This window comes from Delphinus delphis, chromosome 18 (genome assembly GCF_949987515.2).
Source record: "Delphinus delphis chromosome 18, mDelDel1.2, whole genome shotgun sequence".
Taxonomy (NCBI): Eukaryota; Metazoa; Chordata; class Mammalia; order Artiodactyla; family Delphinidae; genus Delphinus; species Delphinus delphis.
In genome coordinates this window covers 23,161,245-23,187,686 of record NC_082700.1, presented here as the reverse complement: position 1 = coordinate 23,187,686, position 26,442 = coordinate 23,161,245, and the positions used below count along the sequence as shown (strand labels likewise).

Here is a 26,442-nt window from a genome sequence, read left to right as displayed (position 1 = left end):
GTTCACGTTCTTTTTTTTTTAACATCTTTATTGGAGTATAACTGCTTTACAATGGTGTGTTAGTTTCTGCTTTATACCAAAGTGAATCAGCTATACATATATCCCCATATCCCCTCCCTCTTGCATCTCCCTCCCACCCTCCCTATCCCACCCCTCTAGGTGGTCACAAAGCACCGAGCTGATCTCCCTGTGTTATGCAGCTGCTTCCCACTAGCTATCTATTTTACGTTTGGTAGTGTATATATGTCCATGCCACGTTAATTCTTAATAATAACATTTCTTGGTTTGCTCTTTACAAATATATATACTGGCAGAAAACGTACAGAATACAGATTTTAAAAATTAACTGGAATTCTACTGCTCAGATATAAGCACTATTAACATTCAGATATTTACTTTTCATATTTTATATATAACCCTCCTCCCACATACTCATATATATAGTATTATGTAATATATATACACACACATGAATGTATATATATATAGTTGTGTGTGTGTGTATATATAGTTGTTTAATTCTTATTTGAAAAAACAGGATTATCCCACATATACTTTTAACAAGAGAACCCTGATAGGAAAGAGTAATTCAATTTTGTAATGTTTTCCATTAAAAACTAAGATCATTCTATTGCCTGGATCATAACTTAATTATGGCTATCACAGTTCACACCAAGCTTAAACTATGGTCTCAAGCTGGTGATGAGATGCCTTTCTTTTGGCATAGTTTTGTGACAATCATATTAAATAAAACCTATGTAAAAATGAGAAAAAAATCTTTTGTATTCCTTTAGCTCCATTCATCATTTAAAGTGTAGGTTGTAGTGTTTTATTTTAGTTTTACTATATGCTGCCATTAATGTTGCCAAGTGAAAAAAAATACACTTGATCTCAGAAACAGTTGTGTGTTTCTCTTCAATACGTAAAAAAATGGAACCCATACTACTATATCCACACAAGTGAGGCTACCCTTCAGAGCCTGAAAAAGTACTGACATGAAAAATCTCCTTAACCAATAAAAATGGAGCAGCAAACAGAAGAAACTAAAGCGAAATACTTTAAAATGTATGTACGTGCATCCAGAATTAGTCAGTTTGATTCATCTTGTATGATACTGACTCTATTGTGGGTAAAGATTAATTGTATTATGGTGCTCTTGGCATGTTATTTTCCCAGTCCATTTCTCAATATGACATTTCGTATTTTTCTCTGCTACAAAGCACTCACTATCATAACTTTCACCTGCTGAGTTTACGTTACTAATGATAATATTAAAATTCAGAGTCTTTTTGACCTGTACAGAGGTAAATTAGGTCATGAGAATAGATGGGATGCAATCTGATAAATGGGAAAGACAGACATTTAATTGTTATTAAAGTAAAATCAAATTTTACAAGGTTTGCCAGCCATACTGTGAGATCTTAGTAAACATTAGATAGTCTCCCCTCCCTAACACACCAAAATCCAATTCTCTCTTCTCACTGCATTCTTGCATATGCCACCTATGAGAAATACTCCAAGAACAAAGTGGTCTGGATTGCTATGCATGGTCCATGGTGGATGTAGAATTTGGGGTCCTCTGAATTAAAAAACAGTATGAATAAGGCAATGATTATAATACTAATCGTTAGCTCTTGCTGAGTGCCTGGTAGATGCCAGGTGTTGGTCCTGCTATTATCCCCATTTTACAGATGATAAAATCGAGGCACAAATAAGCTAAGTACTTTCCTCAGCTCACATACCTAGAGAGTAGTGGCTGTAACACCGGGCCCCAGGTAGCCAGACTTTGGAGCTATTAGTCTATACTGCCTTCTGTCCAAGTTACTTCTCAGGGAATCACAACTTCTGGACTTCGTTCAAGCCCCTAATCCCAGGCCAAGTCCTTTCCTTGCTGAGAACACTGAAGCCAGTGTTTGGTGATTTCCCTTTTCAGCACCTGCTGTCTCCACAAGGGGCCATGTGCTCCTTGAGGATGGTGACCAGGCTGTGATCGTGTGTGCTCCCAACACACAGCACTCTGTCTACAACACTGCACTGCCCATTGTGTGGACTCGGGTGGACACAGGAGCAGCTAGTTGTGAGTCCGCCTATCTTTTGTGTATTCTCCAAATGGCTGTGATTTCTTATAAACCAGAGCCTGGCAATTAGTAACTGTATATTTTCCTTTGGGGACTGAATCACAGCAAAGTTCACCATTTAGACTAAAGTCTCTGGACACCTCAGTTCAGTATAGTTCGATTAGAATTTCTCAAACCTCCCCCACTCTCTCATCCATCAAGTATGTATTGAGCACCTACTATATGGTTGGTTTTGTGCTAGATAAGATTCAAAGATGAGTAATAGTGGTTCCTGCTCTCAAAGAACCTAAGAGTCTAGAGCATGTAACAGGCATGTAAAATATATTGAAAGACGGTGTGAAGTAACTATGACAAGGGTTGGCCTTGGGGGCTGTGGAAGCCCCTAGCAGCACCTAATCTGAACTGGAGTGGACAGCAGGCAGCAGTTACCCAAAGTGTGGTCTGCAGACGGATGGCCCTGGGAGCTTATTAGCAAATTCTCAGGCCTCAGCCCAAACCTTCCCAATCTCAAACTCTAAGCGGGGAGCCCAGCGATCTGTGCTTTAAGAAGCTCTCCTTTTGATTCTGTTGCTTACTGAAGTTTGGGAAGTATTGCCTTAGAGAACGTAAGACTCACAGACGCATAGCCACAGGCAAAGAAAACTTACACCAAGTTAAAGCCGGAACGTAAGAAAGCCGGATGAGTGACCCCTACCACCTCAATTCTAACTTTCACAGTCGGCAAGACTTCTGTACACATCTGAAACTGAACTGCGACGAGATGTGCTTAATCCTCAAGATCACCTGCAGATAATATAGAAAAGGAAGTGTTTGCATTTCTCACCTAATCGGGCCAAACAGATTCACAGAGCTGTCTGAGGTGGCTGGAGTTTCTACCTCCACTCAATCATCGGTCAACAAGTGTTATAAATGTATTACAGATGTGCCCACCTACACAGGCTCATCACTCTGTTAAGTTCTGTAACACATACCTACACATTACCTGCCCTTAAGGCACTTACCCCTGAGTTGTGAAGCTAGGCATATCATAACTGGGTTGTTCAGAATGTCTGGGATAATGATAACTACTGGGGGAATATTTAGAAGATGGTAATTGATTTGGGCTGACCTTAGGATAAGACCCCAAGAAGTAGGAATCGAGCTGGGCTTCAACACAGCAGAATTTGCATTGCTGGCAAAAAGCATGACATGATAGATGGAGGAAAGCTGAATTACCAATAAAAATATCTAATTATTTAGAGTTTTTCATGGATGGTGCACCTAGCTGAATTCGACCTGTTGACTAAAGCCATTTATTCAGGATCCCAGGTCAACAGTTATTCCCAATAGCAGGCCAACAGTTATTCTGTTCTTACCAAGGGGACCGACTTGAATACTGCTGTGTAAAATGTCCAGGAACAGGCTTCCCTGGTGGAGCAGTGGTTAAGAATCCACCTGTCAATGCAGGGGACACGTGTTCGAGCCCTGGTCTGGGAAGATCCCACATGAGGCGGAGCAACGAAGCCCGTGTGCCACAACTACTGAGCCTGTGCTCTAGAGGCTGTGTGACACAACTACTGAAGCCTGTGAGCCACAACTACTGAGCCTGCAAGCTACAACTACTGAAGCTCGTGCACCTAGACCTGTGCTCCACAACAAGAGAAGCCACTGCAATGAGAAGCCTGCGTACCGTAACAAAGAGTAGCCTCTGCTCTCCGCAACTAGAGAAAGCCTGGGCGCAGCAACGAAGACCCAACGCAGCCAAAAATAAGTAAGTAAGTAAGCAAGTAAATAAATAAATTAAAAAAAAAAGTCCAGGAACGATACCTAAGCTTACAGCGGTAAGACATGTTATACTTGTGTGCATGTGTGTCAGTGTGTGTGTACGTGTGGTGAGGGGAGTGGGGGATTAGACCCACATAGGTTTGGGGGCTTTACACAGGGCGCACTTGCAGACCTTTCTCCTAGTTTCAAGTCATCTTTCTCAAAGCTGGCAATGGCAAGAAACTGTGCAAATTAGATTCTGAAAGTCTCATAAACATAAGTAGCTCATCAGCATACACCGAACAGTCTGGAAACTGTCCAGACAAAGAAAGGCACTCTGAAATCTCACAAGGAAACTGACATAACAATAAAAATGACGGTGATGCAGCACATGGCCACGAATCTGCCCCACAAGGGCGATTTCAGGGCCGGGGAGGCTGAGGGTTAGAGGATTTTCATGGGGGAAGGAAAAAAAAAAGAAGAGAAATCTTAAAACAACAACAAAACCTATTAAGTGTTCCAAGGCTGACGAGTCTTTCTAGAAAGAACGTAAAATGTGAAGGCCTCTTCCACTGGGCAGGGGCAGGAGCTTTCCTCCCCAGCTCAACGTTTGCTCCGCCTGAATTAGGAAGACAGACATGGAGGGAGTTCAGGCTGAGGTGTGGCCTGAAGAAGTTCCAGGTGGCTACAAACAGGGTGCCTGGTGCCTGGGAGAGCAGGGTGGCCGGGTGCCCCTCTGGGCGGGGTGGGCAGGCCAGGAGGGAGGGAGGGGAGGCTGCATTTGGTGGGAACTCACCGCTGGGGCCGCTTCCCACCTCTCAGGTCCTAGACAGGGTTGGGGGAACGGAGAGGGGCGCCTCCGTCAGAGCAAGGCTGAACGAGTAGCACGCACTTCACTTGCTCATGGGTCCTCCGAAATGTCCAAGTAGTATTTCCAAGTCTGACCTTTGTGGTTACCCCCAGGAAGCCCATCAATATTGCATCTGCAGATTAATATCTGAGTTGTCTGCTTCGAATTCCAGGATAGACTTCTTTCGGGGTAGAGTTTTCATGACGTGGGCACAGTCATGCAATTACAAACACACCTCTGGTGAAGGCCATGTCACTTCTCGAGCTGGCAGGGATGGGTGGGATGGCGGCAGCAGCAAGTGATGAAACTTAGGAAAACTCTTCCCGGCACAGTCTTCTCCGCCCCTCTCCCCCTTTTTTCTTCTTTCCGCCTTTCCACCTACTTTCCCCTTCTTTGTCCTCGTCCTTACACATTTCCTCAAAGAAATACCACCGTCTAGTGAGTTCTGTGGCACTGTGATGGATGAGGTCTGGAGACGAGCAGTGTGTGTGGTGAGAGAACGACTGCCCTGTGCGGCGTTACACAACCCTCCTGAGACCCAGGGAGTGCTGAGCAGAGAATCCTCGTAAGACCAGCGTCAAGACGGTGAGCCGAGCAATGCTCGCCCCAGCCCTGGCCGGCACGTTTCACACCTCTTCCTTTCCTGGTCTCTGTGTTTAGCAGAAACTAGGAGTGTAGAAATCACTGGAGAACATTTAATGTTCGAAAAACAACAGCAAGTGTCTAGGAAGCCCTATAGCTCCTGAGAAACAGAGAGAACTAACACCAGGGGACGCTCATCTCCTGGTGAATCCCTGTTCCCTGCTGTTTTCAGGTCACTAATCCCGGTGATATGTCAGCAGGAACCGAAGCTGTGTGAGAGAAGGAGGCGCCCCACTTTCCCCTACCATCTTCCAGAGGCACTAGAACAAAGTGCTTCTGTCCACCTTTTGGGCTCCTGGCTTTTTTCACAAATGCTCCTCAACTTTCTTCCTGTTCCGTTTTGAGCAGCACATCAGGCAGTGCTAAGCTGTATCTCCCGGGAGGCCCGGTTCCTGTGACTGAGCTCTCTAGGTTTATTACACTTTAAAATGATATTGCCTGCACTCAAGTCATGTCTGTATATTCCCGTGTGCATCTCTTGTTGATGGTTTTGAGTTTCCATGTATCTTCCTGACCATATTAGAAATAAAAAGTTAAGGTTCTGTTTGGGCTTAGAACTCATGTTGTCCTTGCACTTGGACATTCTTCTCAATCTCATGTATTCTCTGGAGAGGGTGGGTAGGGGTGGCCTGGGTTTGGGATCCACACAGAGAACAGGTTCTGCCATCCCTAGACCACCAGGAAGACGCTCTAGTTCACAGCACAAAACCCCCAATAACATGTCTCAGTATCATTCTTCTAAATCATTCACGAAGGCTATACCGTTTGCCTCTCTCTGCAGAATGTAGACATTCTTGGGAGCCGTTTTCATCTCCTGTTGAAGAACTCAGTATCCTCTCTATGTGGTCACATTCAGACAATATTACTGGTTGTCTATCTCATCGGTTGTCTATCTCATCACTTACCATGTAGGGGCTGAGCTTCAATCTTTGTAAAGAGTTAGTGGATCTCCCTCTATCCCTAAATCCCATTCAAATGGAAAAGCATCCCCATTTCAAAAGTGCTTCAATGGTGGATGGACTAACTAATACACTGTTAAAGAATACTCATTGCACACTATCCAGGACAGCAAAAACAAATACTATTTTAAAGTCCCACAGCAGGGACTGATTCAATACACTACAGCACATCTGTGGCATGAAGTATCAGGCAGTCATTAAAAGTTGTACTAAGAAAACATTTAATAACGTGGGGAAATGCTCATGATTTACAATGAAAAAAAATGTATGGCTGTAAAACTGCCCATATAATATGCTGTAAATTTGGTAAAAGTGTATATATGCGCACACAGGCGAGGCTGAGGGAAACACAAGACAGTGTAAACGCTAATTTCTGAGTGGTAAGATTGCAGATGATTGTTTTCTTTATATTTTCCACAAAAAGAAAATGGCTCTTTTAAGATAAGAGCATTTGTGTGTGTGGGGGTATTGGATTTATAAAAGTTACGAATCTTCCATTCTAAACAATTGCTTTTGCTTCTGCATCACGTAGGATTATCATTAACCTTTTGGGGGAAGTATATTTGTCTCCAGAGTGGAAAATTTTGGTTTCAGATCTTGATTTTAGCTATATAGGTATCCATGTCTGTGTCAGACCATTTCAGTCAGCACTGAAATTTATGTCTACTTTGTCTGCTTTCGTGTCTCCAAACCCAACCTGTCAGCTTTATTAAACATGCACTAATCCTATTACACGCTCCAAATCCTCTAATGGCCAAGCAGGTCCTATCAGCTCCCGTCCTGACAAAAAGGCCTAACTGTAGGCCCAGCTCCAGCTGTGGAAACACATGGCGGGTTGGCAGTGAAGCTCCTGGTAAGGAAACTTCTCGAGTGTTTACTGGAACCAAAAACACTAACCCTGAAGCCAGCTTTGTCCAACTTTGACAGCAGTTCCCTCTCTAATCCTTCCTTGGGGCACATGCTGAGAAGAGAGTTTATGAACAGGGTCTCCTCCGACCATCAGTCCTTTCCGAGGGGGCTGGGTTGGGATGTGTGTGGTTTTTTTCACGTGCAATTCTGGATTTCACAGCAAATGGTGGGGATACGGCTAATTCACAGCAGAAAACATGGTAAACCAGCTGGAAGAAGGCAGCTGGGTGGGTGCAGGAGGGTGGAGTCGGGGTAGAGGTGGGAACGGAAGCACCAGCAGAAGAAAAGCAACGTTACAGAGGCTGTAACTGGAACAAAAGGCCAGAGGCTGGGTGTGAGCATTTAATATGTGAATGGGGCCATACATTACAGGCTAAAGGAAGTATCAGTCCATGAAAAGTCCCCCTTCTTGATTTTAGACATCTACAGAGCAAGGCTGACCCCAGGCAGCTACAGACATGGGTCCATCTCTCTCTGAAGGAAGACAAAGTGGCTACTGATTTTCCAGTTGCGATTTTCAGGGGTCTCAAAGCTCCCTACAGACCTACACGTATATACCACTCCCCTCAGACTCTCCTCCCCATGGACCCAATCCTTCCAATAAAGGTCTTGTCTCCAGAGAGTTTAGGGCAACGTGCAAACCAGCTACCTCAAGCCCATTCATTATTCGCACTGTGATATTGACCCAAAGGTGGAGAATGAGTCCTGATGGAATGAGACAGAGGACAAGCCAGTTTTGGTGAGATCGGGGCACGATGACAGAGTCAGCTCCATGTGAGGCAGGAACCACGTCTATATTAGTCACCGATGGATTTCCAGAACCCAGCACAGCACCTGGCACGTGGAAGGATGGAGCAATAATAATACCCAACGCTTCCCGGCCATGTCAACACTGCCTAGCAATGCTCACAATAACCCTATGCGTTAGCTGCGGCCACTACCTTTGTTTTAGAAGTGAACAAAATGGTGGTGCACGGTGCAATGAATGGCCCAGGGTCCCCCAGACAGTAAATGGCGGAACCGGGACTAAAGCCAGGCTACTTGGTGCCCAGATCTGTTCTTAATCTCTACACTCTGCTGCCTCCTTCAATGAAGACTTGTTGATTTACTGAGTCCAAAAGGGATGGAAGGTGAAGTAAGTCAGACAGAGAAAGACAAATATAATATGATATCACTGACATGTGGAATCTAATTTTTAAAAAATGATACAAATGAATTTATTTACAAAACAGAAACAGACTTACAGATAGCGAAAACAAACTTACGGTTACCAAAGGGGAAACGTGGTGGGGAAGGATAAATCAGGAGCTTGGGATGAACATACACACTGCTATGTATAAGATAGATAACCAACAAGGATCTACTTATAGTACAGGGAACTCTACTCAATATTTTCTGATAACCTCTATGCGAAAAGAATCTAGACAAGAATGAATATATGTATATGTATAACTGAATCACTTTGCTGTACACCTGAAACTAACACAACAATGTCAATCAACCATACTCCAATAAAATTAAAAAAAAAAAAAAAAAGAAGGGCTTCCCTAGTGGTGCAGTGGTTGAGAGTCCGCCTGCCGATGCAGGGGACACGGGTTCGTGCCCCGGTCCGGGAAGATCCCACATGCCGCGGAGCGGCTGGGCCCGTGAGCCATGGCCACTGGGCCTGTGCTCCGCAACGGGAGAGGCCGCAACAGTGAGAGGCCCACGTACCGCAAAAAAATAAAATAAAATAAAAAATAAATTAAAAAAAAAAAGGGGGGATGGAAGACTGTGTTGGAACACAGACTGGGGGCCTTTGTACAGCCTCAGGCAGTGAGATGGTGAGAAGAAAGACCCCCAGGGGCCGGAAGCACTGTGGCGTCTGCAGTCTCACCCCCGGTATCTGCAGGCGCACGCTCCCTGGGCCGGTGCTCCAGTTCCCTGCCATGCAGCCTGCGGAATGGTGCGAGGGAGGGACAGACCTTTGTGCTGAGGTGTTCCTTACTGTCTCCTCCAGTTCAAGGTCGGGGCCTCCAAGAACAGGCCAGAAGCTACAGGAGGGAAGGATAGAGCCTGAGTCTTCTTGTATTTGACTATGGTCCCAGTTTCCTGTGGGGTTTTTCTTTTTCTTTTGCCTTGTTTGATACATCAGTATGTATATACCCTCTTGTGCTTAACGCACCCAAAGGATGGTAAGCACGTTCTGCAACTGGGCCAAGGGCTCGATGCTAGCAGAGGTTCCGCCATAGGCATCATTAGAATACACGGTTAACGGTCGCTTTCTGCCGCTGAACTTGAAGACTGTTCTGCACACAGCATCTCTTCCGTATGCTCTTAACATCTTCACTCTGACAAATGTGAAGACAACTTGAGGATTTACTTACTTACAGAGGCAACGTGAAAAACTGAAAAATCTTTTCTCTTTTGTGTTTTTGTTTTATTGTTGGGTGGGAAAGGTGTTCCACTAGACAGTGGTAACCTTCAGTGCCACAGATGCAACCTCTTTCCAGACTGCAAATGATTTTTGTAACTCCAGTGTGTGAGCCTGAATTATGCAAGTAGAGGAGGGGGCGGTAAAAGCTTTCCTGTAGCAGAAACAAAGAGGGGGGAGAAAAAATTCACGGAAAGCTTCTAGACCGAATTGTTCTATACGTTGCCGGCTTAAGTAGTTACTTTATTTGATCCCTCCTAGCTGTTCCTGCATTTCTTGCATCCTCTCCTTTCCCTTCCACTTTCTCGCCGAGCATATGCAGGTTAAGGATCATGGGTGGTGATACCTCTGGGAGGTACCTGGGAGGAAGGTCATCAAAAGAGATGCAAGGTGAGGACAGATATCAAATTAATTACATTCAACAAAGTAATGAATAGTAAATTTAATTTTAAATTAAAATTTAAAAGCTTTTAATTTAAGATTTTGATATCTGTTATACATAATGACCAGGGACCAGGTTAGTTATTCAGCAATCCTAGGGGTTAAGAGAGAGCTTGGAGACAGAGACCAAAAGAAAAGTCATAGCTTTGCTTTTGAGGAAAGAAAATTGGTTTTGGAATAGCTGAAATCTCTGAAGGATCTGTACTAAAGGCTAGTTTTAAACTTGGGTATACTAAAATATATCCAGTTCCAAATACAAGAAAAAACCTGCTTCAGATCTTAAGTGCAGTCCTCTTGGAGAAAAGGCCTTTGCAATTGATCTCAGCTTCTGGCTCCAATGCTTTTAGATTAGCCTTTCAGAAACCTCTTCTCATGGGCGTGAGCTCACAGAAGGTCTTGCGCATGGGGACAAGGGTGGGCTTTGTAAGGGCGCCTCTGTTTGGGGACCTCAAGAATACTGAACAAGGTGTTGGTCAGATACTGTCCTTGCCCAATAAAATATAAAAACAATAGAAAATAATTAGTAACTGAGGGACTCTAGGTGCGGCTACTCTCATAAGCTTAGCTCTTGAGACTTAAATAGGCAAAAGAGTTACTAAGTTGCAAAACCGGACACATCTTTTTTTTTTTTTTCCCGACACATCTTTGAGTGGCAGGTGTGCATCTGTCATGCTAACATTCTGAATGCCTGACAATTCTGTTAAGTCTAATCTCCCCGCCAGACTTCATGACACAGCTATTAATATACAGAATCAACCAGAAACAAATCTGAGCCATGCAGACCAGGATTTATGGACGTGTTAATTACGGCATTACTTATAAAATTTAAAAAAAAAAAGGAAGTTAAATGCCTAACACATAGGCACGTGGTTCAGTTAGTTCATATCTACATTACACAGCCATTAAGAGCCATGTCTCTGAGGAACATTTACTGACAAGAAGAATACTCACGGTATAATGAGAAATCAATAAGGTACAAAATGGAAGACACCGTGATCATATTTATTGGTTCATTTATTTATGGTTTTTTCCCCTCTGGTCGTATGCATGCACGTGACTGGGAAGAACTAAAATAAAATACTGATGGTGACTATCTCTGAGTAATGAGATATTAGCTTATTTTTCTCTACCTTTGTATACTTTTCTGTAATTTTCCAGTTTCATACAAACCTTTTCCTTTTCCAATAAAATATACTGCTTTAAGAAAGCGATTGTTAATTCTCACAAGAATACCTAGCTAAGCCAGCACCAGTCCACTATATGATTATTATTAATAAATGATAATGTACACAGCTCCTATCCCTGCATATGCGTAATCATGGTGAAAAAAAATCAATATGTCTCAGTCAGTAACCTCTGGGCCAGAAGCTTTAAAACTCATGATCTGCATTAAAATTCATCCTGTCAGAGCACTACCTACTGTAGTGAATATTCTGATATTGGTGCATGAAAAGGGAATTGATACTTGTCAAGGACGTACTCTGGGCCAGGTGTTTATATATGGGGTTTTGCTTAGTACGCTTCTGGATGAGGAAACTGAAGTTCAAAAAGGTCAAATCACTGACTCTGGTCACATGACTCCTCAGTGATCAAAATGGATTCAAACCCTCTCAGTCTGGCTTGAAAGCCCCCTCTCCTTTCACCACCACAGGGCTGGTGAAAACTTCAGATGACACGTAGACTTCATTTCAGACATTTAAAAATATCTTAAAATATTTTGCTAGCACTCCGACCGTGTGGCCAAAATAACTGACCTTTGTTTTTTTCTTTCACACAACCTAGTGGAGGTGCTGGGGAAACTACCCAAAGGAGACAACATGACAGACGGAAAAGAGAAGGACAGGTGAATAATCCACCTACTGGGAAACGCTTGAAAGAACAGGCAATTTTTAGAGTTGCGCAAACTAGCCTAGCCCTCTGCTCGGTGAGGGAGGAGGCGGCCAGCTGAGATGTCGGGCAAGTGCTACCAGACTCCATCAGTCCACAAATCTCTCCCCGAACCTGCCCCAGTGGGCAAGGTGCTGCTCCTCTCTCCTGCTTGGCCTGACTGAACCCCATTTCTCAACGGTCATTTTGGGGGGTTGATTACAAAGCACACGTCATGGATTCTAGAGAGGATTTTTTTTTTTTTTTTTGGTACGCGGGCCTCTCACTGTTGTGGCCTCTCCCATTGCGAAGCACAGGCTCCGGACGCACAGGCTCAGCGGCCATGGCTCACGGGCCCAGCCGCTCCGCGGCATGTGGGATCCTCCCGGACCGGGGCACGAACCCGTGTCCCCTGCATCGGCAGGCGGACTCTCAACCACTGCGCCACCAGGGAAGCCCTAGAGAGGTATTCTTAGACGTTAAAAACTTTCCTCTAAGAGAGGACGACAGACCTTAAAGATGATCTCTTTTCACTCTTTCCACTTAACAATATATACCTTTTGACATTTCTCAAGAAAGAGCCTACAGACTAGATATTGTGTTAGGCCTATCTTTCCACATAGCATCTAACTGAATTCAATCAGCAGATGAGTTTGTAATCCTAACAACATCCCATATAGTTAGAACCTCACCATTACAAAGTGCTTCCAAATCAGTGATATCATTTGCTTCTCACAGTAAACCTGAAGGAAGGAAAGGGAGGTAATGTCACCCCCATTTTACAGATCAGGAAATTGAGACATACTGCCACTTTGTCTGGCTTATTGGATTAGACAGCAGCTTCCTTGGGAGGCACAGAGGGACTGACTCTGGGGGGTGGGGTGCGTATGAAAGTTTCAAAACGTGGCAGTAACGTGTCTCTGGAAAACAGGATCCTGAAAAGGGGTTTTCGGGTAAGGATGGGGTAATGAAATACTGGAGCAGGAAGACAAACACTACTTGGGTCACACTGTTGCCTGTGGAGAGCTCTGGGTGAGTGGCTTCCTCCCCTAACTTTCTGCTTTCTCAGTCCTATCTATTCTTCAAAGCCAAACCCAAATCCCACCGATCCAGGAGCCGTTCTTGAGTATCCAGCACAGAGAAACCATAATAACAACACCTCAAGATTTCCATGTGCCCTAGCTCATTACATCATGAAAAGCTGTTGAGGTAGGCTGCACAGTCAGTTTTACAAATGAAGAAAACGAAGCTCAGAGGGGTTCAGTAACTTGTCAAGCTGACACGGCTAATAAGCAGCAAAGTCTGGATTTCAAACTACGTCAAATCACAGCGGCCTCACCTTCCTGTACATGTATCACATCTTGTTTATTGCCTGCCCACGTGTCCCTTAGTTCATCAGCCTTTTGCTGTAAGTTCTTTGAGGGCAGACCCCAAGCCTTATATTTCTTTCTAACCACCCCCTCCCACAGTTAGCAGAGCCCCATGTACACAGTAGGTTCTCATAAGCATCATATGTTAAATATCTGTTTGGTAGGAACAGTAGTTATTAAGAGGGATTTTCTGGTACTCTGAATGTCAGGGTCTCTGCTGTATATAATTAAAACAAGAGTGAACATGGAATGTATAATTTCTCCTCGCTCTAGCTTAATCAGGCATTCATTACCATGTCTGATTCTGTGTTATGTAAAAAGAACTGCTTAGTGAGCATTTTCTATGAAGAGGATAGTCAAATACATACAGATATCAAAGAGATTTTTAAAAAAGGCGAAAACAAAACCATCCAACATATGGAGAGACAATGATCTACATGGCGTACTGTTTCACCTGAGACTAAAGAACTTCCAAGGCAAAGAGAGTACTTGGCTAATACTGGGAAATTCAAGGTACACCCAGGAGGAAGCAGAGTGCCAAGAGGGATCCTGTACCATTAGACTCTGTCTCAAGAGGACGGATGCTCTATGCAACTGACTGGGGTCAGAAACAGAGAAAGGTACGCTTTCAAGGGCTTTTCTGGGAGAAGGGGTTTGCTTTGAAACCTCTTCAGCATAGCAGCCATTTCACTACCCTCTTCATTGCCAGGCAAACTTAATAAAAACACATTTCACTACCCTCTTCATTGCCAGGCAAACTTAATAAAAACACATGCAATTTATTACCCTGTTGGGTCTCATTCCATTTGCCCTCCCAACACCTCATTGGTCTATAGCTTTGAAAATATAAAGGGCTCGAATAAATTCATTGAGATGAGAATTTTTATGATAGAGCTTAGCTCAAGTACTCCTATGTCAACATCTGGTAACCTAAGCTAACAGTACCTACCCATATTTTATTGCCAAACCACACATTAGTAATCTTAATAAGCCGCTGAGACACAGGGCTTCTGACTTCCTTTGTGTTAAAAAGTGCCACATTCTCGTGGGCATTCAACCAACACCAAGCAAGAAGAGCAAACCCCAGGTTTGTGGTACCTACATTTGTGTCCTCATGGCTGTGGCCATTGGTCTCGACCAACTCCTTGGTACCCTTCAACTGCAGATTTTAAGAAAAAACAAAACAAAAAAACCCAAATGAATAAGTAAGCATTATCTACTAAGTGTGTATCATCCTGTTAACCCTGATTTATCTGAGGCTGCCCTTTATGAAACTTCCAACAAGAAATAACAGATGGAGCACATAATTCTAACGAGTCTTCCTGAAACCAGTCTGAGACCAACATTCTACGAAACCTGATGGCTGGCAAGAAATAAATGGGCCTTGGTCATTATTTTTAAATAATAAAATTAGAAAGCAGTTCCACAGGCATAAAATGCATAAAATTCATTCTTAAGAATAATAAATGATTCCATTTCCTCGTTGTATTGCTATTAATTTAAACCCGGCAGTGTTTGCAAGTTGCCACCAGCTAAATGATGTTATAGAACAATTGTTCGAGAATTATGTTATTTCCCCTTGTTTTAACATGCCGCAGTGCTACTGTACGTGTCCTCCTTGAGAACCTATTTGAATGACTGACATGGTTTCTGGAGGTCTAAAACAAGACGATTTGCTTCTTTTTGGAAAGGAAGAATTGGGAACACATCTCCTTGGTCACTGAGGCATCAGAAGAAAAGCTATTTCTCAAATGAGATTTTTAACAGTGAACATCTGAAAATGCCTCTCCCTCAGAAGGCTTAGGAGTCATCAGTTATCAGGAGATTTCTGGAAACCTTTAATTGGCATTTTATCCTAGCCTGACTTGAAGCAGACACATGAAGACAGAGAATAAGGGCAAAGGGGAGCAGGCCTTGCAGCTGTTTGCTGGTACTTCTTCCTGGCCTATTGTGCTTAGGAAGCAGCATCTTCTGCATCCTCTTTTTTATGCCTAAAATATTCATGGTGGGATATAAATGCGTAAAGTTTGAAAGAAAATAAGTGCACCGCCCATGTGTTTGATTCAAATGTTGGTTCTTTCGGGCTCTTGGTACACGTTAAAATGAAAGCGTCTTTGATTTTTGTCAGGCGATCTCAGACTCCCAGCAAGAAAACCACACGCTCTCCGTGCCAAGAGAGAGGCTATGCCAAAGCAACGGCGCCGTGGAGGAGCTGAGTGTGGGGCAGCTGGCTGTGGGCCAGTGGGGCAGATTAAGACTCACCTCCACATCACGCTCCTGCTTGAGAAAGAGGCATGCTGCCCTGCGTTCTCTGGGGCTACACCACTGATGCTTCTACACACAACAAAGACAAGGGAGCACAGGCAATGTGTGATACACACGAGAAGAAAAAGTGCGCCTCAGTGACAGCAGCGCCGTCTGTTATCAGAGGGCACAAAGGGACTTAAAAACCCCTCTCTGTTTTCCTGTCTTAAGGGTTTCTTTTCATAGGTGTTCCTCATCTTCTCCTTTTCATCAACCCTCTCTGCTTGTCCCACCTTGTAACTTGTGCTTCTGCAAGTGAAGAGCGGGGTTGGCTCAGAAGAAGGTTTTGTTACTTCTGCCCTCGATGGCCTGGCTCCCTGCTCTCTCTGGAGCTGCTGGTCTCCTCCAGACGGAGGGGCTAACATCTTGTCTGAGGATACCTGGGCTTGGGAACAGGCTCCAGGTGTTGGAAGCTACCACCTCTGTGAAGGACATGAAAGGCAGGAGCCAGTGGGGCCTGGTGGGGCCTGGTGAAGCTGCATCTTAGCAAACAGAGAGCTTAGGGAGTGAGCCTGCCTTCCCTGGGCTGAGGGCTACGGACGGTAAGGGTCTGCCCTCACAAACTGTTCCTTCTTTTCAGGATTTCCATCAAGTGGTAGTCACGTTAAACAGCAAAATTCCACGTCTTCAGAGCAGGATATATCTTTTCCTGTGTGTGTGTGTGTGTCTATATAATACTGTAAGTCCCCTACATACGAACGAGTTCCGTTCCGAGAGCGCGTCTGTAAGTCCAATTTGCTTGTAAGTCCAACAAAGTTAGCCTAGGTACCCAACTAACACAATTGGCTATATAGTACTGTACTGTACTGTAATGGGTCTATAATACTTTTCACACAAATAATACATAAAAAACAAACAAACAAAAAATAAAGAAAACATTTTTAATCTTACAGTACAGCACCTTGAAAAGTACAGTAGTACCAGCTACATCACGGCTGCTTTTATGCTTGCTTTCGGACATCCTGGGCTTGAAATAAAGATACTGTACTACTGTACTCTATACAGTACTGTACAGTAAAGTACGCAAAAGCACGGCCACTTGAAGAGGATGCACGCACGTGACAACGTACGCCAGACATGTGAACTGACTTATGTGATTGGACAGGCGAACGCACATTTACATCTTCGAAAGTTCTCAACGTGAAGGTTCGTATGCAGGGAACTTACTGTAGTGAGAGTCTAGGCCCAATCAAACCTCTGGGGGGTGAGGCCATCTGTTTAGGCCCTATCTATGCAGGCACTGAAAAGGTGTTTGCACGTATAGCTACTCTACACAAGTCCAAAGAAAGCTTTCTAAGGCATTGTTTAGAGAGGCAGAGGTGTGTTTTTAAATGTATGTCTGTGTGTGGCGGGAAGCTACAGGGAGATGGAAGGAACGTGTCCACTGCCTGCTCTCATCTACAAGGATGACAGGGGCACCGGGCAAGGGGCTCTCGGGAAATCAGTCTGGTGGCGAACAGCACCCAAATGACGGCTGTGGGCTCTCTTAGGCTTATGTATTCTCGGTGCCCTTGCTTGTAAAGGAGCCATCCCATTACTACAGCAGATTTAAAAACGCTTCCTTTCCAGTCAGATTTCCTAGGTTTTTAATGATTTTAGTTGTTCTGAATCTTGTTCATGTTCCCCATTTATCTTTTTTTTTTTTTTAAGTAATGGAGAACGAAGTGTGATGCTTTACCAAAGCCTGTGTACGCACGTTGCTCTTTAAAAACGCATGCCGTGACGACAAGGATGTAGCAATGAATTCTGCAAAACTTAGCATCTATTTTTATGACTGGAGTTTGGAGTTTGAATCAAAATAAACGATCTGAGTCATTTAGAGAAAGGAATTCACCCCTCCTCATCCCAGTAAATCAAGGAGGCAGAGAGAGAAAATGTAAAACAACAAAGCTCAGAGCTATGTCTGTCCGATCAGGAGCAAATCTGGACCAAATCAGCTCTCCTTTGTTGAAAGCCTTTGAATAATGTAAAAGAAGAAAGAACAGTGACTGCAGGTCTCTTAGACAGTAGGTCATTGTGAATTTAGTCATCAATATTTTTTCAGTTCAATCTAACTTATCCAAAATCATATAATGTAAGCCTCAGTCTAAGTTACTGAATCTATCTTAATCGTATAAAGGTAACGATTAGCTTTAGAAAGCATTTTCCTCCAAAGCTATAAAAGCTTATAAACGATCTAACATCTTCACTTGTCCCTCACAATTCACTTATACTTTTAGGGGAAAGTGACTGACAAGATATTTTGAGTCCAAACCATTAAGAAGTTAAAAATCACTTGTAAAGTGACTGAGTCACAGCTGACTAGGCTCATACGCTTCCAACTTCATAGTTTTTTTTAAAAAATATCACTTTTGAAGTTATATATGTTGTGCAGAGGACCTCCTCATACACCACTGTGAGTGAAAATTTTAAAGCAACCTAAATTTGACTACCCCCAAAGGGCTACGGTTACTCTATGTGATTTTTTTTTCCCCTTCCATTTGCCGTTCATTACATCATGGGCAGCATGTGAAGGCCAGAAATAGGAAAGCATTTCAAGAGCTTTCTCAGCTTCTTGCGTGTAGGTACTGGGCTTAGATTTCACTCAGCTGCCGGGCGATCCATCTCACCCTGCTGTACGACGATCGTTTCCAATCTACTTATCAACGTCGGGCCACACTTTAGTATCAAAGAAAGCCAGGATGAAACGTTCAGATTTACAAACTTCATATGAAAGGTCTGTTGCTCACCCTGGTTAGATAAGTGCCCTGATGCACAGGGGAGAGATTTTTTTAAATGTCGCTATGAATCAGTCCTTCTGATTCAGATGTCTGCAGGACTGTGGGCTATGCTAAACTCATTTTCCTTGCGATGAGACTTAAAAGGAAACTAGCTGCTTGCTGTGAAATTTATCTGCATTGCCAATGTTTTAAAACTTTATCGAAATTCATTTGTCTTCTGGAAGAAACGTTCACACATCGCTGGGGGGCTTGGGTGGTCTAAAGAGGTACCAGAGTGAAAGCAGAGACGCTGCAGATGAGATGATAAATTCTACCCAGCAAAGCTGCTAAGAGGTGGGGAGGGTCCAGGCTGGTCATTTCGAAGATTAACTGCAGCAGTGTTTGCATGTGTGTCGAACACGGGGGAGGCGTGCGTCCGTGTCTGAACTAATTCACGAGGCAGAGCTGTTGCATTCACTTACTTGTTCCTGGAGGACTTTGAGTAATGCCTGTGTGTGTGACTGCTCTTCCTTTGCTTGTTCCAATTCTGACTTTTTGTTGTTTAACTCCTCCTGGATGGTCAGCAATTGCTGTGAAAAGGATATTTAGGATGAGTAGGATTGAAGGCCAATGGAATACTGTAAGATATTGAAAACATCCATTCCAAAACACGAGGAAAAGGTTTGTACGTGTCTTAAAGCTTAATCCAGACTTCAGTTGACCTTTTTTAAATGTCTGTTTCACACACACACCCCCCGTAGTGTAACGAGTGTGCAGTTAATGCCACAGTATCAGGCTGTTTGTGACACTGATGCACAACGCTTGTTTCAGTGTTTGTGAAGGCACCTTTATATTCCTTTAAACAGATGCGTATCTGTAAAAATATGTAGAATAGTGGTAAGAAACTAAGACACTGACAGCTGAAGAAATTAAATCATAAAGACACTTAAAATAATGAGTCAACTTGTCCGAGGTTACATCATTTTACATATGACCCTAAAGCTAGCTTTCCAGTAGCTCTGTAAAGCTGCTTCCCCAGGTGGCTGGGAGCACAAAAGAGCCTTTTACCTTCTCTGTTATGATGGTGATGTTTTATTAGATCAGCAGGACTGAAGTCCGAACTGCAATCAATGTATCAGTCGAGAAAACTGCTGATACAAGCTGTCAAAACACTCAGCTATGGCCTGCACCGTTGTTCTGAAGCAGGGCCACTGAACGGATTGCTGCGAAGCCTTGAGCGCGCCTTGCCCTATCCACTGTAATGCATGGGAGGCTGACCTGGCCTGCCAGGAGGACGGGGCTGCCCAGAACTAATTCTTTGGAACATGGTTATGTACTAATATATACACAGGCTGCAGAGCACATTCAAGAGCTTCAAAACAGGCCCCGGAAGCAGCTATGTCTTATTCAGAGCTTCTTGACAACAAAGGGCTAGTTTGCAAAGACGGAAGTCTGTTTCTTCTGCTCCTGCACGTGACAAGTGCTGCACTGACGATACGAGAATGTCAGTGCGTTCCTGCCACGAGGGTAGCTGTCTCCACACCAAGGCTGCGACTTCTGGGGCTGGACAAGCTGGCTGCAGAGCTGCCTGGCCAGTTCTGAACTATCAAGGCCGGAATAAACACTGTCACTGGATTCCTGATGCTTAAAGTTGCCAAGTGGAAGGATTAAATTAAATCTTCAAAACTGCTAGTTTTGCGGTACTTTGTCGGGGAGGAAGTACTCAGAAAAACACACTGTGCCTTAACCCCTGGGCTTGCGTGTCCTGTTCCCTCGTCCGGTGCTGGCTGTAGATTTAAGAACCTGCTTTGGTCCCCCAGCATAAACAGTGGTTTCCTTGCAGTTTTCAAAACACTCAGCGCCCCTTATTTTACCACCTGCCCGTATCATACTCACATATGATGCAATACACACAACCCACACGGGCTCCCTTCACATGTTACGTGATTCAGTTGTGCACCAACTGATTAAAGTGCAGAAACCAGGGGGCCATATTGTACTCTGGCACCATGATAAGTAATGAAAACGACCATTTCCAAACAGTGGGGAATGACCCTGTTTCTTTATTCTCATTCATGACCAGCCCCAGAACAGTCCCGAGAGGATCTGGTGCTCTGACTTCCACGATGCCGAGTGGATTTTTATGTCATTAGACCATTTCGAATCCACTCCTTAAACCTCCTTTAAAAATGAGCCAAATGAAGGACAGGAAATCGTCTTCAAACATAGGTAGCTTATGTTCACTCAACCGCAGCACTCGAAGTAGCAAAATTTAGAAACGACTGATGTCCAGCAGAGGGGGACTGGCTACAGTAACGATGGTGCATCTGTACAATGGAACACCATGCAGCCATTAAAGTGAAGTTGCACAAGTGTCTCTGGACATAGAATTAACTCATACTATACTGTTCTCCACATGAAAACTTCAGGCTATGAAAGGGTTTCCCTGAATTTTGCAAACTATTCGTAGAAATGAACCTGGACACTGTCTCTGGGTGAGTGGGCTTACGGATCTTTCTGTTAGTTTTGCTTGTCATTTTCTGGTATGTCTGTAAGGGAGCAGACACTGCTTTAGTAAGAACAGCAACAAGAGCAAACAAACGAACTTAATTAAAGTTGGGGAAAGGACAAAGAAAGGAAAACCACTTGGACACAACTCTCAGCTGTTATTACCAACACTGTGAATAGATCAGAGGGGAAGTGAGAACTCCACTGAGTCTGCCATTTCATCCACACGTTTACAACACTGCTTCGTGCTATTAAAACGTGCGTGCGCTCGTGTACACACACACACACACACACACACACACACACACACACACACACACACACACACACACACACACACACACCTTCCCCTGACCTCACTTCCCATGTAAGCTTCCATCCGTTCTCACTGTTCCTTGGAGTCACACTTTTAAATTAAAAAAAAGTGTGATTCCAAGGAATCATCCCCAGTTCCTTTTCTTCTCGTATGCAGGCAACCGCTTTCAATGGTTTCTTTTTTATTTGAATGTGTTTTTCCAAAATATATACTGTTGTTCTGAGAGTATGCATTTGTATGTTAAGTGATAGTGTTCATATTTCTTGTTTACTATGTTTTTAAGCTCCATGTTGATATGTATATATATCTAACTATTGCTTCTGGTGGCTGCATATTATTTAACAGGGTACGTCCACCCAGTTATACCTATTCCACTCTCCCAGTGAAGGCCACTCAGATTATCTCCAATTCTCCTCCCCCTGTATAAGGCTGTAGTGGGAGATGCTAATGCTTGTCCCTATGGACCTGTGGGAGACTTGCCCTGGTGCATATCCAGCGATGGAGCTGTCGGTCACGGGGCATGCCCGAGGAGTTCACTGCCAAAGCTGCATCACAGAATGGCTGTACCAGCCTACCGCCCACCAGTGCTGTAAGAGTTACTGTACCCCACACCCACACTAACACTTTGCATTATCCAACTTTCTAACCTCTGTCAGTCTAATAATATCAAGATTCTTCACCTTGGGACTTGCCTTGTGGTCGAGCTGTAAAGAATCTGTCTTCCAATGCAGGGGATGTAGGTTCGATCCCTGGGTGGGGAACTAAGATCCCACATACCACGGGGCAACTAAGCCCACCCGCCACGGCTACTGAGCTCGTGTGCCTCAATGAGAGAGCCCTGCGTGCCGTAAACTACAGAGCCCGCGAGCCACAACGAGAGAGAGAAAACCCGCATGCCACAACTAGAGAGAAGCCCGTGAGCCGCAACGGAAGATCCAGTGTGCCTCAACGAAGACCCCGCGTGCTGCAACTAAGACCCGATGCAGCCAAATAAATAAATTAATTTATATATATTGTAAAAAAAGATTCTTCATCTTTGAAAAATCTCATACTTCTCTGACCCCCTGGGGTTTTATGCATCTCACATGTCTGCCAGCCTTTGAGGTTTACTGACACTTCTTAAAGGGAGAGTCAAGGGTAGTGGTTCTTAAATATGGAGAACTTTTCAAACACACTTATTCCTGGGTCCCACAGAAGACCAATTAACTCAGAATATCTAGGGGACGGAGCCAGGCAATAATATTTTTTAAAAAAACCTCCACAGGGCTTCCCTGGTGGCGCAGTGGTTGAGAGTCCGCCCGCCGATGCAGGGGACACGGGTTTGTGCCCCGGTCCGGGAGGATCCCACATGCCGCCGCGGAGCGGCTGGGCCCGTGAGCCAGGGCCGCTGAGCGTGCGCATCCGGAGCCTGTGCTCCGCAGCGGGAGAGGCCTGTGTACCGCAAAAAAAAAAAAAAAAAAACCTCCACAGATAATTTTAATATGCAGCTGGGAAGGAAAACCACTGTCTCTTTAAATGCTTATTTAATCCTGCTACAACGTTGCTTCTGTCCAGAGTACCCTACTCTGCTCTTACTACAGTCACTAACGCTTTTCTAACTGCCAACTAGGATGCCAGGTTCTGTTTGCCTTGGCATGTCCTCTCTCTCCAGGCGACCCTGTTCACACCCATGGCTTCAACTGCACGGGCTCGGCTCCTGCGCTCCTGCTTTTCAAAGCTGACCTCACAGCCTCCGCCCCTCCTACTGCCCACCAGACCCTTTCCCTACAGTGTTCCAAACTGTGCTTACTGTGACCCCTCCCCCACAAGGCTAATTCTATTCCCCTGGTAACCAGGGTTAAAACCTTGAGGTCCATGCCCGCCCTTTCATCACGCCCACAACCTCTCTGCCCGTTCCTCTGCCTTCTCTCCAACCGTCTTCACTGTCATGTTTAGGATGAGCATCTCTCTTCTGGATCTGCTTTTTCCTCCTGTCATTCACCCTACACTCCTGAGAAAATTGAATCAAAGTGCTCCCGTGCTTAAAAAATACCATCGATCCCCCAATCTCTACTGGATAAAATCCAAACCACTGGCTGTGTCGTCCTTCCCCAGACATGCTAGGTCCTTTCATGACTCTATGAAAAGCTCACTACCCAGAATTCTGCCTGGCAGATTCCTATTCATTTTTTAAGCCAACTTAAAGACTGTTTTCGGGCTGACGTCAATCCATATGATGACTTTATACGATAGAAAAGAGCCCCATCCTCTAGGCAGACAGGACCCTTCACTAAGGCACATGGTTGGGCAGTAGAGTAGGGGCTTGATTTCATCCCCTTTCACCCATTTGGCCTGGTGCCCTTGTCCAGGGCAAAACCTGCACAACTATAAGCAGTGGTCTTGGTTTCTTCCTCAGTAAAGACCCCCTCTGATCACCCAAGCAAAGTTAGCTGTTCTAACTTCCATGCTCCAAAAGCACTTTTATATGATATATTACATTTCATAGCTATCTCCCCAACTAGCCTACATCCACCAATGGTAGGGTCAATAACTGGGTTACCTCTAACACACGACAGGTGCTGAATGAACGAATGAGTAAAGAGGTGAATGAATGCTTGCTCTGGTTTCCGCAATTCTATGAGATTAAGCCACGACCTAGCAAAAAAACAAAACAAAAGAAAAACAAAAAAACCACACACACACACAAAAGCCAAAACGAGAACAACAACTACCTGAGGATCTATCACTGGGTAATTTATTGTTCTAGACATATGGGTATATGAAATCTTCAGAGGAAAATAGCACTTAAGACGTTTTGATTCTTTACTCTGGAAGTTCTAGATACCATCCTCAATCTATAGGGGAGTATTTCTTTTTTTTTTTTGCGGTACGTGGGCCTCTCACTGTTGTGGCCTCTCCCGTTGCGGGGCACAGGCTCCGGACGCACAGGCCCAGCGGCCATGGCTCACGGGCCCAGCCGCTCCGCGGCATGTGGGATCTTCCCAGACCGGGGCACGAACCCGTGTCCCCTGCATCGGCAGGCGGACTCTCAACCACTGCGCCACCAGGGAAGCCCGGGAATATTTCTTAAAAGTCTAAGAAAATTCAATCAGTGAATTTATTATTATGTAATTTCTTCCCCATGTTCCACCAAAAAGCAAACAAATAAACCAAAACCACCACTAGAGGAAAAACAAAATAAACACCCCTGGACTATTTTCTGCATTCTTTCAAATGAATTGTTTCTTTTGTTTACAAAAGGTAAACTCACGAATCTAACATTTATGGATTCAAAACCGTGGGGATTCAAAACTGTGATGGTTCATATGACTAGATGTCTTATAAAAACAATGAGATAGTCTGCAACTAGATAATTTAAGTCAGCCTTTCTGGTCTTTTTTCACTTGAAATCTGTGAGACTGTATACTATTCTTTCCAGTTTGAATTTTTAAGTTCCAGAGTGCCTCAATTACAGAAGTTCACAGGCAGCTAGAACTTAATCAGAAGAGCCTCTCGGTTGGACCGGCTGACTGCAGCATAATTTTAATTTAACACTGGGAAGTGTGGCATTAAACAGATGCACTATTACATTTTTGGTGGTGACAATTGAGTGTGTTCCAATTAGGCAATTATCCATAGGCCAATCAAGTGCAAACACTCTGGTGGACAAAAACAGGTAAATAAACGCCGAACCTGACACATCTCCGTATTTCCAGGCCACTGATTTAATAGGATCATTCGTAATGCTCTTTGGGGATGCAGACTTCCGTGTGTAATGGGTCTTTCTCTCTGACAGATCCGAAGAGCAACCAGTGTTATCTGGAGCCCCAGAATAAGTGAGGTCACGTTTCCATTTTTACAGATGGGCGATTCACAGGCACCCAGAGGTTAAGTCGTGTATCCGAGGCCACGGTATCGGGGAAAGACCTACCACTTACACAACTCGATTTTCCTACTTCAAACTGTGGTTTCTACTCTGACAACCACACTGATCCGTCAATTGGAAATGGAAATCAGGACATGCCAGACTTAAAACCTTCCTAGCCATGACTTCTACCTACGCCTTCACCGTTTGCACTTAAGACCGAGGCTGCTGGAGACGTGCCTTTGTGTATCCTTCCGTGAGTGCTGTGGTGGACTTCACTTTCCTTTAAAAACTGTAACCCTTTCCTTGTCTTTTTCCCTTAAATTCTATAATTTTGTCACTAAGGTCAAGTCTTTATATAGCTAACATATCAGATGAGCTTAGATTCCATGACAGCCCCAGACTACGGAGCAGATTCTCTGTACGAAAGAACACCAGCAACGTCTCATGACAAGCTGACACTCACTGAACGGTGCCGCCTCAGGAATCTCTTGCAGGACTGGTGAGCTGCTTGGGGATGGAGCTGCTGGGTGGCCTGAAACTGAGAGCATCTGACTTTGTGTCTTCCATGGCGGTGGAGGAGTACTCTTTCTAAATTCACGGTGGTGGCAGGTCACGTGAACTCGTGCCACTAGGTAGATATAATATATACCGATAGTGACTGACACCTATACACACACACACACACACACACACACACACACACACACATTTTCTCTCTTTCCCTCTTCCCCTCATTTCAAGATTTCCCCAGCGACTGGCTCTATGTTCAGTTCTTTTAAAACAATCCAGTAATATTCAATGATCAATCAATCAAGCAATCGTTCATTTATCCATTCTTTCAATCATCACTTATCTCCTAAGTACACAGTGCTGGGCTAGACAGTGTGCAGGACACGGAGGAAACCAAGTAGACTATCCTCAAGATGCTGGGTCACGAGGCTGCTAGTCTATCCACTAAAATGAACTTAGGGTGGCACAAAATATTCTAACAGTGGCTCCAACCAATGTGTTTTCCCTAGGAGATTCTTGGGGGCCAGTTGTGGTGTTAGGAGAACATGAGCTCAGGGGATCCACTTTGAATCAGAACTTGTTCTCTACTCATTAGAAATGAGCCACCAAATACTAATGCTTGAGGTCTGGAAATATTTGAGCCCATACGGTGTCAATTTTTCATGTGTTTTTGCTCTTTTGATTCAGTTTTAATAAATGTTATTCCATCTCGATAACTTTGCTATAAATTCGATGCCCTACTTAGTGGGATAAGCCTTTAAAGGCCAGTAGGATATCGCCTAAGGAAATGAGGTCTGCTGGCTTCCAAAGACAGTTTTCCACCAAAGGCCAGGGTGGGTGTGACTATGTCTGGACAGACCAATCAGCAGTTGTTTTAATGTCCAGACCGTGGGGCGACGCCTGCGGGCAACCAGCATCACCATGTCTGCACACCTTGTCTCCAACCCCATTACTCCGTGTATTTCAGCCTGCTATCTGAACCCCCCC

At 44.3% G+C, this 26,442-nt stretch overlaps 1 protein-coding gene across 4 annotated transcripts in view; it reads right to left on the bottom strand.

Moving 5' to 3' along the window:
* Window positions 1-26,442, bottom strand: part of ENOX1 (ecto-NOX disulfide-thiol exchanger 1) — a 610,579-nt gene that overhangs the window by 49,754 nt on the left and 534,383 nt on the right. For 2 of the 4 annotated variants that reach the window (XM_059995963.1, XM_059995966.1), the window contains 2 exons: window positions 18,757-18,864; window positions 14,374-14,430 (listed from right to left, as the gene is read on the bottom strand). The exons of 1 other annotated variant lie outside the window; for it this stretch is intronic. In XM_059995963.1, coding sequence (XP_059851946.1) covers window positions 14,374-14,430; window positions 18,757-18,864 — 165 coding nt within the window. The remainder of the gene's footprint in view (window positions 1-14,373; window positions 14,431-18,756; window positions 18,865-26,442) is intronic. One more of the 4 variants, XM_059995964.1, reaches the window with a different exon arrangement.